General features: G+C 41.7%; 1 protein-coding gene across 3 annotated transcripts in view; it reads right to left on the reverse strand.

Annotated features, from left to right (window-relative positions):
* Window positions 1–565: 565 nt before the first annotated feature.
* CLTCL1 (clathrin heavy chain like 1) overlaps window positions 566–14065 on the reverse strand; it is a 38058-nt gene continuing 24558 nt past the window's right edge. Inside the window, exons 18-33 of one of the 3 annotated variants that reach the window (XM_068910981.1) lie at window positions 12605–12727; window positions 12050–12195; window positions 11469–11652; window positions 10722–10914; window positions 10062–10219; window positions 9796–9960; window positions 9265–9372; window positions 8643–8810; window positions 8417–8566; window positions 7438–7569; window positions 6973–7083; window positions 6208–6378; window positions 5167–5388; window positions 4442–4462; window positions 2881–2956; window positions 566–1888 (exon numbers count right to left, since the gene is read on the reverse strand). In XM_068910981.1, coding sequence (XP_068767082.1) covers window positions 1773–1888; window positions 2881–2956; window positions 4442–4462; window positions 5167–5388; window positions 6208–6378; window positions 6973–7083; window positions 7438–7569; window positions 8417–8566; window positions 8643–8810; window positions 9265–9372; window positions 9796–9960; window positions 10062–10219; window positions 10722–10914; window positions 11469–11652; window positions 12050–12195; window positions 12605–12727 — 2244 coding nt within the window. In that variant the 3' untranslated portion in view covers window positions 566–1772. Of the gene's footprint in view, window positions 1889–2880; window positions 3164–4441; window positions 4463–5166; window positions 5389–6207; window positions 6379–6972; window positions 7084–7437; window positions 7570–8416; window positions 8567–8642; window positions 8811–9264; window positions 9373–9795; window positions 9961–10061; window positions 10220–10721; window positions 10915–11468; window positions 11653–12049; window positions 12196–12604; window positions 12728–14065 lie in introns of those variants that run through there. The other 2 variants (XM_068910983.1, XM_068910984.1) reach the window with 2 other exon arrangements.

The following is a 14065-nucleotide window of genomic DNA, read 5'->3' on the forward strand; positions in this document are numbered from 1 at the left end:
GGTTAGTATGTTAAAGCAACACCAAGGGGACCCTGGCTTGTATTAGGAAAGTGGATACTGCACCTCTTGGTCACTGCCCTATATGACAGACATGACAACACTCTCATTAGAACTGTGGCAAGGCATAGTCTGCTCTTACTGATTTCATAACCCACTTCTACTGGTTGGCATTTAAAGAGGTTTTGCCCCGTTAAAGTAGAATTCAGTATGAAAGGTGTAGCTTACCACTACTACTCCTATATTAACATATTTTAGTGGAGAAGACCATGAAGACTGAAGCATCTCCCCCAGCACAGCACTGAGCTTGCATTTTCCAGTTGTGTGAATGAAGTCATGAAAGCACGCGACTCCTTCCTGCAGCATGACTTCTGCACATGACTAACTGTGCTGATATGCTGACATGCTGTGACTACGCAGTCCATGCTAGATACTTTGGACAAGCGTCCCCCTTTCCTGCCTGGCACCTACAGTTGTCAGGTTAAGAAAGCTGGTGCTATGAGTGGTAGTGCATTACTACTGACCAGTTCCCACCCCCAAGATATCAAGACTAGAACCACACAGTGGATACTGCAGTTTTACATTTATAGTTGGACTTTTATAATATGCATGATTAGCACAAGATTCATAACCATAAATTATACATTGTTATCTAAGTACATAAAACGTTAATGATACATGTATTTGAAGAGTGGCACAAAGTAATAATACATCCCCTGTTGGCATTCTCAAAGAAAGAGGTGGGTGGTAGACACACTACTGATACTACTGCAGCATAGCAAAACTGAGTTACAGCACCTTGTTATAAGTCGGATGGTGCTGACTCTGCCCACCAGACAGGGTCAGAACATGGTGCGGCTGGAAGCCATTGCCAGAATCCGTTAAAGGTGCAAATAAAGTCAGGATTACAGCCCTCCCTACTGCCTCAGTATTTTCGCAGCAAGCCCCTCCTCCCCAAACCTGACACTGTGCTCTTGCATCTCTAGTACTTTGGCAGCCCATGCACACTCCTATGTTCACTTGCCACACATAGCTGAGATTTCCTTTAGTACCATTTAACGTCAACGAGTAACATGCTCTCCTCTTGTGAAACAAAAAGGATCTGGGAAGTGTTTGCTCTCTGGTATGAGAAGATTTATTTTCTTTAAGTCTCAGATCTACTCCAGAAAATATAGAACAGATTCCACCTGAACCCCAACAACATTGTCCAGAAAAGGAAACTTTCCCAATATTCCTCTAAACATTCAGAGCACAAATATTAGAAAGCCCATTTTCTTTTGCACATGAGACTGCAAACAAAACGGGGTAGTCAGATGTACACAAGTTTTCAACAATTCATCATTAAGGAGATGCTTCACTGAATTGTTGACATCCCTGCTACTTCAGTAGCTTCAGCTAAAGCTTTAACAACTTGGTGCCAGGCTATTTCCCAGCTGCATTCAATGGGCTTTGCAAAAGGAAAAAAAAATATGCTCTTCCCCCTGGCCTCAAGCAGTTATTGCTATATGAGTTAGTGAAATAGTGCCTTAACTCCAGACAAGAGTCTCACAATGCCATTAACAAAAGCTGCCTTTCAGAGGTTGAAATGTAACCGGACAATAATCAATAAATAACAGTAACAGGCATCCGTTGAAGTCTCTTCACTGAGCAGGGCAGCAAGTGTTCAGCCAACACAGGGTCATCTGTGCCTTAGAACCACTGTATGCTTCTTGGAGAAGTTAGAAAGGGATGGGAAGGAAGAGAACAGAGACAGTGAAGGTCTGTCAGAGAGCTAGTTACATATTGAAACCATAAACAGGTGGCTGGGTGAATCCTGGCGCTGTGTATCCATACGGGAAGTTTGCCTGGGGAGGTACTGCACTGGGGCCTGCTGTCAACATCAACTGCTGGCCTAGAAAAAACATGAGAAAAAGTTAGTTATTTTAAGAACTCAGGCTTTCCTAACACTAGCAGTACTATGGGACAGGATTATAAGGCTTCAGCTAAAACCTGCTACTATGCAAGCATATACTAGCATGTTACACTATTGTTCAACATGCACCACCTGGAGCGGACACCTAGGCCATCTGCTCTTGCCATCAGAAAACTAAGAAAGCAAGGCAGAATTTGGATGATGAGTACCCAACTGAGCTTGAGGGCATGATTAACGTGGCTTGTTTTGAAGAAATCATATTGAAAGCCAAACAAACTGATACCATTTAAAGCATGCAAACTACTGACAAGTAAAGCAATTCAAGCTATTAGTTAAGTCAACACAAAAAGCTTGAACACAGCTCCTGAAAGATTTGTCCTGATTGCGAAGAATACACATGCCTCGTGCATATGTTAAATTCAGGTTAACATTTCCATTAGACAGTGAACCAGTCACATCCTTCCCTTACCAGCCACTTCTAGGTGCTTGTTAGCAGAATGTCTCTTCAGAAGGGCTTCTAAAATAGCAGTGCACTTGAGGACAGCCATGTTTTTGGCTGCATGTGTCTTAAAATGGATGAGCTAGAAAGCCAGTCTGCTTTTCTACTTGGAAGAGCAGAAAGCAGACACATTCCTCTTAGAAAGAAACCCTAGGAGGAATTAGCATGCTCTTTAAGAGATTTCTGAGGTTGTGCACACCATGATGCCCCCTCTCCAGTTACCATACTAAAAGGCTATTCCTGAGCTAGAATTCTGAACCATGTAAGAGGAGCAATACTTTGAAGAGTAGAAGTACTGTAAGAGTGAGATGTCACTTCAGCAACTCGTACAGTTCGTCTAGCACAGGCACAACCATCTTATTAGCTAGTGGAAACCAGCTTGCTTTGACTGGAGGCAGTCATTTAAGTTACCTCCATGAAGAGAGACCAGAGTGACAATAGCTAATCAATTAAAACCAAGTCTTTCACCTACCAAATACTATTGGAGTGGGTTCAGCTACTTGTTCCTCTTCTTTTCTTAGGCTTTCAGAAGCATCAAGTTTATCCACCTACATTGAAGTGAACAGGAGATGTATGAAGGCTTTGCCTAGGAACTGTACCATCACATGAAAGCTTTTCATACCAAGTACCTGAGCTATCGGGTGTTCCCTCTGTTAGGACAGGTTGGGGACCATGAGAAGTCTGCATTCTGCTATGTTGTAAACTGCCCTCCCACTTGCTTTAGAGTTGGAACAAACAGTAGCTGTCAAACGTAGCTGAGAGAGATCATCGTAAGTTTCAAGTGCAGTACTTGTCCGGACTGCCACTCAAGCTACTAACTGGCTCGCTTACAGTTGTTAACCTAACAGCTTTCCAGAATAACACTAAATATTTGTGTTACTAAAACTATCCATACTACTATAGATCAAAGCAATTGGAAGCTAACAGTTAAACTAGCTTACGCTGTTCTAGTTATGACCTAGGACTGCCGCTCTCCTGGATTAGACTTTCCTCCTTACTGCCCCTAGAGCATCAAGAAGAAACAGGGAACAGAAGTGCTACTACTCCCTCTGTTGGAGAATTAGCAAGCACACCAAGAGCAGATACCCCCGAAGAAGAAACATGAGCAGCTATCCAGTGAACAGTAGACATCTCTGACTTGCTGCCTAAAGTGAAGTATTAAAGATTGCCAAGTAAGTGCTAACACACTTTGTGCCTGGCCCATTCTGGGACATGGGCTAGTCTGCGCTTAAACACCTTTACGGTTTATGCATAAGAGAAAGATGAATAAGTTCTGGAAGAAGCACACACTGTTGATAAGTAGCCTATTCTTTTGTGCTTTTGAAGTTAGTTACAGGACAAAGTTTTAGACATACCACATTTATAACAACCCATTCACTAATTCCAGGTTTTGTAGTTAATTTCATAAACTAAATTAGTTTTGCTGTAAACCACTTTCACCATGCAGATTTTCCTTCTGGCATGTTATCCAGTATTTAGTACGTGTGATCACCTGTAAATCCAACCAGCAGTATACCACGATCTTGGACCAAAGTCTCACATCCTCAGTGGAATATGACGAGGATGAGTTTAAGAGCTGTGCGAGCACTTTCATCATACTAAGAGGCAAGTCTTCTACAGAAGCTTTGTTACTTTTCAAACAGACTCACCGTGCCTGAAAGACTGCCTAAGTAATTTGCAGCATAATAATGAATTTGCCCTCAGAACACTTCATGTTATGAGGCAACTGCTTTTGTTTACTTATGAACAGCGTCCTCCCTGCCACAAGGTATCTGTAGCACAGCGATCAGGAGCCCAAATGGTCATTGTCTTTCTCACTGGCTTCTGTTTCCAATGAAGGACAGCAGAGGCTGGTTGGATTTTCAAGTTGTCCGTGAATAGTTACCCTTTTAGCATTAGAAAGTGAACAAGAAACGAGTTAGAGCTAAATTATACTGCTCTTCCGGCAGAAGCTACAGCTAGATTCCTGTAACAGAATCCTATGATATCGAGGGACACAAATGAACACAGAGAGTTTGAAATCAGAGTGTCACCTTATAGAACAGCCCATCAACCTGCAAGAAAATTCAGAGGGGAATACTTAACAACTGATTACAGGCAAGCTGAAGTCACTTCTAGATCGCTGACTTCAGGAAAGTTTTTACTGTGATGTCCTATGCAAACCTAACGGCCAGGGAAAGATCTAAAGAGTTTTAAATCTTAAGCTGTTCAAGACAAGTGTTTCAGGACCACACATGATCAGAATCTCTCCTTCTTCCAGAATTTAGACTAGGTATTGGTATAAGTACTGTACAGCCAGACTATGTATCTAAAATTGTTTTCCACAGAAACCTCATTTTCAACAATCAATTCCTAAGGCTGACGTAGGAATAGCGTATAGGATTAGTTACGTAAAAGCTATATTCTCTGTAACAAGAGAAGAGAGAGTACTTTCATACTTGCCTCAAGTAAGGAGTAATACAGGTAGTCCTTGCTTTTAAGTATTCCGCTTCAACTACGGAGCGGCTCTAAAGAGCATATAGTTGCTTATATCCACTATTAAAAGCTAAGGTTCAGCTATTCCTCTTGCAAGTCCCAAAGCATTTATTTGAAGTTTAGCTAGCTAACTTCAAGTGATTAAACCCACAAATCTCCCCAGAAGACTTAGTCTGAGGAGTAATGGTGTTCCAAACACACGAAAAGAGCTCTACCTGGCTTGCACAATGCTAATCATCTAGCAGACTGAAAGTCTTAGCTTTTCAGCCTGTGCAATACTCACTTTGGTAAGATACTCTCTCATCACTTGGATGAAATAAGGCATTGCAAAGTCCATGATGTTATGCCTCCATGCCAACTCGAGGACTACATCTGGATGCAGCAAGTCATAACATGTGAAGAGGCAGGCTGCAAAGCACTCTTGCTTGCCTTCCTCCAGGAACCATTGAAGCAGCTTCTCAGCTAGCTCTGCATCTTTGGACTCTGCAGCATACTGCATAGCATCCTACAAAAAAAGGACAACAGTTAAGCTTCAGCCTTGCCTGTCAGCTCCTTTCTCTCTGTCACGTGCATTTCACTGCTGGCTAGACAAGCCCAGCATTTTGCTAACTATGAAGTTAATCTTTCACATGACCACTTGCAAGAGCCGAGGTATAGTATATATACACTCAGTTATGCCCTCTTGTTTTGAGGCAACCCAGACGCTTGTATTAAGGGAAGCCTGTTGGAAAATGTTAAGTAAAGCAGCCCAGTGAGATTTTGCTTATTTTTGTAGCAGAGAAGATAAACAATTCTTCTAGGATCCCACCTACCTCATCATTAGGTATTAAGGGTTATCCAGGGCAGAAGAAGTCACTACGTTAACTGTTTGGTCTGTGGCAGGACAGAAGACTATTTGCCAGCTCTTCTACACAGAAGAATTGTCCCATGCAAGCTCAGTACATGCTTGAGGACTAAGACTGCTGTATTCATATTTCATCTCTACCCTACTGGGCATAAAACTTCAGCCCTATGGAGATTGTTCCACACTGATTGAGAAAAATCGACCAGATGCCACCTATGGCTTTAGATAAATCTCTCATCTGAATATAGGATAATGTTTTGAAATTGGCTTTAAGATATACTTTTGAAATTGCAAGCTGTTCTGCTCTAAGATTCCACTTACTCTTAGCCCTCCACCTGAAGTTTAAGGGAAACTGGAAGTTTGGATTTGAAACAAACAGAAAGCTTCAGTTTCAAGAATGCTTCATAGCTCAGACACTTCTATTAAGTTCCTCCCCCCCCTTTTTTTTAAACCCCAAGGAGAAAGGCAGTGTTAACTCACCTTATACAGACGATCTTTTTTGCATAGCTCCACACTTTGCTTCCAGCGGTTGTTACCCTTATACAAGTACGCTGCAATACGCCTAAATTCAATTAGTTCATGCTTTTCCAGACGCTGAGCCAACGTTATGTTATCAAAGTTGTCATAGGCATCAATGGAAGCTCTCAAACCCTGTTTCAAAAAAGATTTATTACACATGCTTCCAGATGGTAGTAGGTGAGAACTACAGCAGAGTAGCATCCAAGCATGGCACACAAGTCTTTAGGTTCTGCCAACTGGATGTTGATGCTATAGGTATAGCTTGTTTGCCCTGCGTATTTGGTGCATCACTCCAAAAGAAGATTTCTGACACAGCAAGACGCTATTTGGTCATACTAACTTCACTTGACAGAAGAGAAAAGCTGATCCTTTAGAAACCAGACAGGATGGCTTCCAAACAAGCCAACGGGGCCAGAAGCAAGTTTGCTTGTAAGCGTTGCCCACTATGGAATATTTACTTGATAAATACCTTTACATGAAGCTTGTTGTTCTGAGAGAAATAATTGTGGTAACTGCTTTGTTTGCAGATTATCACACTGTGACCTAAGCCCCCCACACCCTCCTAAAATCCTCTGATTACACTCCCACCACAGCTGCATTGCAGAAGTTCCCTTCTACTGAAGGGTTTTACACCATGCCAGCTGGACAGCAACCAAGCTTATGGCCTCTTTGTTGGAGAAAGAGCAGCACACCTCAAGCCTAGCAATATTTTTTTGTGGGGCTCACCTGGTAGTCCTCCTCCTCTGTTAGAAGGTTGTTTAGAGCTTCATTAACTCCTTTGTTGTTGTGGTTCTGGACTGAACGCAGATAAGGCTTTACTAGAAGTAGCTGATTAACCTGGAATTTAGATGTTTCCAGTAAGAGATTAAGTATAGCAATTCAAACACTCAGTACTCCTGAAGCAGGTATAACTCTTGTAATTAAAAAATAGTAAGTGCTTGCTGTCAAGTACCCTTCAGACCTGCAGACAAGCTATTTTACATGGCCAGAAGTACAATAGCATAACTGACCAAGGATACCGTTAACGCTTCCAGCATTTCCCATATCAAACTGGGATTGGGCTGCTTCTCAATGCTTTATACTGGAGGCAGGGCCACCTGACAGAGGCCATCCCCTTTCTCCAGCCAGAGACTGAAGCGTCCTAACCTGCGTGAGAGTATGTCTTGTTCACTGACTACGCCTCAAACTCACTTTTGAGAAAAAATTGACTGTCCTGGTGTGATCCAGTCGTGGAGATAATACAAGCAGAAGATCATTGATCAGCAAAGGTTTGTAGTCCAAGTAGAACTGCAAGGCTTTGTAGTACAACTCCACGTTGGCCACCTGTATGGTCAGACACTAGTTAGTACTTCAAATGCAGACAAGTCTAAGATGCTTAGACTGGATCACTTAACTCACACCACAGTTTATCTGACTCTTAAATAAAAGCTTAAGCTTTCTTCTAAAGACCAGAAGCGTAACACATTTCTCATTTAAATTTCTTATTCAATGAGAAGACTGCATCTCGTGTCATTTGCTACCAGTAGTCGTCCAAACCAGTTCTAACCCATCCACGGTTAAGAGATTCTGGCACAGGGAGCTCACTAGAGTTAAAGTTAACGTGACTATTTGTGGAACTCCTAAAGCCTGCAGAGGCTGTAGTCTTAAAACCAGTCTTCTGAGTTGTTGCCTTGTAGCCCGTAAGATCAATAGGAACGTGTTCACATTTTGTAACCTTATCTAAACTATTCAAGAAGCCACTATTCTCCACTGCATACATGGGACAAACCAGGCTAATTCTTCCATTGAAATAATTAGAAACATTTGCAAAGATCTTTCAAGAGCTGTTACAGCCTTGGACTAAGACAGCAGTCAGCTCAAAGGTATTAAGGAGGTTACGCCTCCTGCTTGTGACCTATGATCAGTCCCTGAAAATATTCAGTACCAGCTGCTGCCACTCAATAGTGTGCTGCACAACAGAAAACAACAGGTCCAAGATTAGTTCTTAATTCTTGTGTTAAACTAATTAGAAGTTCTCTTTTAAGTACAGCAGGAAAACTGGCAGTAGTTTAAGTAAACTCCTTTTCTAAAAGGCAGTCTCTGTTGTGCACTTTTGCCTTTGATCTTAAAAGAGTAAAAAAGAACAAATCACACAACTTTCAGCAGCTGATTCAGTTAACCAGATACTTACCTTGGCAATTATGTCTTTAAACTGCCCTTCTTTCCAAGCATCAGTGGGATGATTCATCATTGTAATTATTGCATTGTCATACTCCTCATATTTGTCATAGAGGAATACAAGTTCTGCCCAGAGATGAGCCTGTTCTGCAGCTCTGAGCACCTGATAAGACAAAGAATCAGTCAGCTTGATACACTGACGGCTTCCTCACTTCACTTGAGGTTACCTTGCTGCATACCTTTGGAATATTAACTCTAGACCAGAAGAGCTCTAGATGTTCCCTCATTTTCTGAGGCTTGAATTTGGAGTACAAGATGGCAAGTTCAGTAAACATTCCCATGTGAGCACGCTCTAGACCCAAAGCGGCTTCCAAAAGCGCAATCAGTTCTTCAAAGTAGCCACGATCCTGGATGTTAGGAAAATAAGGGTTAATCTCAAATTCATGACCAACTTGCACTTAAAGCATTCTAAAAAGTGTATTCACTTAAAGCATTCTAAAAAGTGTATTCACTTATTTGAACAGAAAAGCTTGTTGAACTTAAGAGCTTAATTTTGTAAGACTCCGGATTCCAATAAAGTAATAGAATGGTAAAACAAGAGACAGTGAAAGCTATCACCCTTCCATTTACTACCAGGAAAACAAATATAAATAAATAAATATATATATATATGTAAATATATATATATATGAAATTGTATACAGCTAGTAAGAAGTGGAGATGGAGTAATGAATCCAATTCATTTCAGTAGTCCTCAAGAACCAGCGCTATAGGACATCAAGTTTTAGCTATGACCAATTAACTTTAGACAGCATGCTTGTATCTGCTAATAGTTTTCTAGGACATTGACAGTAGTCTAACCTGATAATAACTAATCAGCTCTTCAAGTTCATCAGCATGGATTACTATGTGTAAGCCACAGATCTGTGCCAAGCGGAATTCCTTTCCGTCCACACAGGCAAAACATACCTGTAATGAGAGTTAGCAAGTAAGTCAGTTCACGGGAGAATACTGCAATGTTCAGTCTCCTTATATTAAAGGAAAGGAAGCTGATTAGCAAAACCTTACCAAAGTCAAGGCTTATATACAGTTCTAAATAGGTATTACCATAATGCTTGTTCTAGAACTAAAACCTCTGCTATTTGTTTTATACTATTCTGAAGTTAAGCTTTATAGTCTTAGGCAAGAAGACAGCCTATAAAAGAAACATGTTCTACAGCCAGAAACAGTTAGCAAGCTACTATCAGAGATCAGTGCAGACAGTTCTGAATAACGGTTCTTAATTCCCACGTTACTTAGAGAGCAAAGGAGTTTGATTACGCTTAAAAGTGATACACTTTAAAGCAACACCAGAGCACATTCTGCCGACCATTAAACATGAGCTTAGGTTACCTCCTTCCAAGTTCTTGTGCTGTTGGCTTTGCGGCCACTGTCCACTGCTGCCTGGTACTCTCCGAGGTGCACCAAGGTAGATGCCAGGCGAGCAAAGTTAGATACATTGTTATAGAGTAGTTTTGCTGCTTCATACATCCCTTCTTCATAACAGCGATCACCAACCTGGATTAGGAACCCAATGTAAACAAGAGGCAGCAGCAAGAATCAAGAGTCAATCAGCACTGGGAAGCTAGTCATACACTGAAAGTGTGATCAAGACATACCTGTTGTATATGAGCATTATTAGGGCCACTAATAAACTCTTCCAGTTCTGAGAGACGATTGGTTTTTGCCAAAGCAAAAATAAGTTCAGTCTCTACATAAGACTCTCTAGCCTTCTTCCTGGCCATCTGTAAGAATTTGACTAGGTCCTCCCAGTTATCTTGAAGAAAGAAGAGAGATTTGAGATCTTTTATTTAGCCATTGCATTGGCCTCCTCACCCACCTTAGAAACAGCTTTGGCTAGTTCACTCAAAGATTTCCTCCTCCATGCTATTAAGTCATCCTCATCTGAGTCAAGAAACTCCTTACTTGAGAACAGAGTCACCTTCACGTAAGGTTCAACTTCTTGCTACTACCCTATAATTCAGCTGCCAAGCAATTCTGCTACACGCTTGCTAAATCTAAACTTTAAATTATCCTTAGTTGTATTTTAGACCAGAGCAGTCCAAAGCATCTCCACAAGTCAGTCTTAGGTAGCAACAGACAATAAGTTTGTTGACACGAATCACATTAAACTTTGCCTCAGCCATTCCATGGACTGACTACTTCAGTTTAGACTGACACAGAGAACGCAGGAGCCTCAAGAATCCCTCCTGCTCAAAGTAGATTCAAAAACCCAGCTCAGGTCCAAGCAATTTGAGTTTGAGGATGCTTTGTCTCACCGTTTTTATTAGCTGCTTGAACAACTTCCATGTAGGCAGATGGGTCATCTGCCTTTATATAGGAGTCAATGGCTTCCTTCACCAAGTCCTTCTGAAGCTGCGCTCTAGCTAACTGGCTCCATACTGCCGGCTCATTGCATCTCTCTGCAAATTCATAGGCACGGTCTAAATTGCCGATGTGCTCAATCAGCACCTGTTTGAAATGGAAGTTGCAAGAATTAATAATATTGTTTTCTAACAGAGCTCTACTACCTTTGAGAGCATAGGCTGTTACTATGAAAGAAATACGCAGCTAATCGCTTTTAGAACAGTCCTTTCAGCACAGGGGACTCCATGAGAATGAGACTCTTGTCACTACAGTTTCTCCCTTGCCTAACAGAGGTGGTCAATACGCTGGCCTCAAGGCAATGCCAGGCTTGTGTTTGCTTCTCCTGCCCCTTTCAGTTATGACTCTTTAAGGTAGTCACTCTGAACCACGCTCAGTGCACATACATCAAGTTGTATCAATGCACACTGGAATCTTCTGATGCCTTTAAACAGTCTCGAAATAGGGACTTCAGAAGCTTGCCTATTTTGCTACTCTTTGCATGCATTCCCACTTCTCCCAATTCGATACCGCACAGGAACTGTTCTCTTAAGTCTCTCTCAAGTACCAGTTAACTCCTAGAGAATCACTGCAATAGTACACTTCCTCCCATTCTCTTTATTACTAGCGTTCTACACCTTTATGCAGGAACTATGCCTCACCTGGATTGCTGAAGTATTAACATCAAATTTTCTGAATATAGCAAAGGCTTCTTCATATAGTTCATTGCTGATGGCAATGTTTGCAATATCTGGGGCATCGTAGTTATCAAGCCGATTGATGTATTCCATTACACGAGTGCGGTCAGCCTTAATGGCGGTCAGGATCAGCAGATTCTGGAGATTCCTTTGGTGAACAAGATGCATGTTATAAGCAGGTGTTACCATGCGCTAAAGTGAGACATACTGTACATGCAACAAGAGCTGCATACACCTGCTTGCTATTGCTGGCAGAGACCTTTCAAACCCAAGTCGATGAATATTGCTATTTGCCTTCAATAAGGAAATTGCTTGCCAGTACCAGTGTTCCTTCCTGTCAATGTATCACTGCCAAAAGAATAGCATGAACCAGTTCTGCTCTTAAAAGCGCAGAGCTCCTCAAATTCTGCTCTTTCACCTGACTGTACACAGCTACATTTGAGAGCGCTTAGGTCACGGAACCAATAGGCACAAGAATAACTTGGGTAACTTGGCAACCTAAACAGATACTGAACAGGCTAAGCTTATGGGCATAGCTTTCTTACCTGTGTTCACTGAATACAGAATTATCCAAAACAATCTTTTCTAGTAACTCAATCAATTCATTAGGTAGGTCAGCAGTCATGAAAGCCTTCACAGTAACAGAAACCTCCTCTGGATCCTGCGTCTCTGATAAAGCTGTCTGGACAACCTAGAATTCAGACAGGATTAAGTGCTTGCCCCAAATACGATAGTTGCCAACCCAGTCTGGCAAGCTACATATTAAAGTACCAAAACTTCAAAAGTAATTATTCATAGTCAGCAAGAAAGAGCTACTTCTGCGCTGACTATAGCTATTAAACTCATGCCCTGGTCTGCCTAGGGAGAATATTCACTAGAGGTGGATCCCTGCACGGGACAGGGCAAGAATACCTTACTGACAATTAACTATGACCACAAAGGTCAGAGTCAGTTGCCACCCAAATTCTTAACTTTTGCTGTATGGTTGAGATAGGGCCTCAAGGGACCTCAGGAGGAAACAGGTCCTTCACTTTCCAGAACAGTTTGAGTCAATCTGAGGTCTCTTCATATTGATATAGTCTTTAGCCTTTGCACTGTACCTGGTCAATAAGCTGCCGCCTGAACGGGTTGTTTTCCTCCAGAACGTTTGCCCAGAGCTCAGGGTCCTTCCTGCGTACCAGATAGCGAGCCTCACTCTTAAACAATGAGTTCTCATTGCAGACCTGAAGGAGAGAGTTATGAACACTGGAATTAAATGTTAAGGGCTAGTACCACAAGACAGGTTTAGCTCACTATAAATCAGTCTTAAGAGACTGACTAGAACTAGTTGCTGACCATTGCTAAATACCACAGACAAGTTCTTACCCAACCTCTGATCTGGAAGGCTCATGGAGAACGTCTCCAGCAGAATTTCTATAGCTTCTCTTGATTTTGCCCGAGACAAGTACTGTGACAGTAGCTTCACAGTAACTATTTGCTTCTGTTTGAAGTGAAGACCTGCAGAAGCCTGAAGAACTTAAGTTTTAAAACTAGAAAGGGAGCCACTTGCTTGGGCAGTGTTAAGTAGTAACTTTAAGGAATGGTGCTGGAGGTCAAAGCTAGAAATAAGTTACGTATCTGATATCATTAGCTTTGTGCTAGAAGTGTTCAGAATAGCAGGTGGCTGCATTTCCCTTGTTAAAATATTAAGCTTAGGAGTGCCAATTAAGTGTGGGATCTCCCACAGAAGGGCAGCAAGGAAGAGTTATGAGTTACGATCCTATTAGTGCCACTGACTTCAAATTACCAACTAGAAGAGTAGCATTCTAAAAGCCTACTCTGTTTTCTACCAACAGGTCATGCTCTCTTAGCATCAGAATTAGCTCTTGGAATCTCAAGTACAGGGCTGTAAGTAGATTATTAGGAGTAAGTAGCCTGGTAGTCTCACAACTTTGCTTTGTAATTACCACATCTATTAGTTATCTAGTTGCAGACTTGAGCCTTTTTCTAGGGGGAAACAGTGTCTTAAGAGTAGTTTTACACAAGGAAGATCTTTCCTCCATAACCAGAAACACTTCTTCATGGCATCAGATCAAGGAAGAAACTGGCACTGTCAGGCTTTTATGCTTAATCAGAATGCTAAAACCTATCCTAGCAAAACCTCCTAGTGAAACCACAACTCAGAGACACCTTTGTAACCCAAAATATGAAACAGGCTGAACTTAGCCAGCTATAGATTTTAATTTTACAGCTACAGAGGAGTTACTGCTTCAAAAATAGTTTCTCCAGTCTGGGAAGTCATCCACTTTTAGTGGCAAGTCCACGTTATGCCATATTCTAACACCCACATGGAAGGCATTGCCAGAAAACAGCATTTACTGCCTTTGAACAGGACAAAAAAAACAAGCTTCCCCTCTTACCCCTGCACAGCTGACTTTCTTCGCATATATTAGTACAAAAGTGCAGGTAGGAGGCGGAATGTTTTCTTTCACAGCAGCCACAGACACCGCAATTTGACACTGAATTCTGGTGTTCAGTTTGAGACTAGGATATGTTTGGAGAACCCTGCAAATTTGACTTGC

The sequence above is a fragment of the Struthio camelus genome, chromosome 17 (genome assembly GCF_040807025.1).
Source record: "Struthio camelus isolate bStrCam1 chromosome 17, bStrCam1.hap1, whole genome shotgun sequence".
Lineage (NCBI taxonomy): Eukaryota > Metazoa > Chordata > Aves > Struthioniformes > Struthionidae > Struthio > Struthio camelus.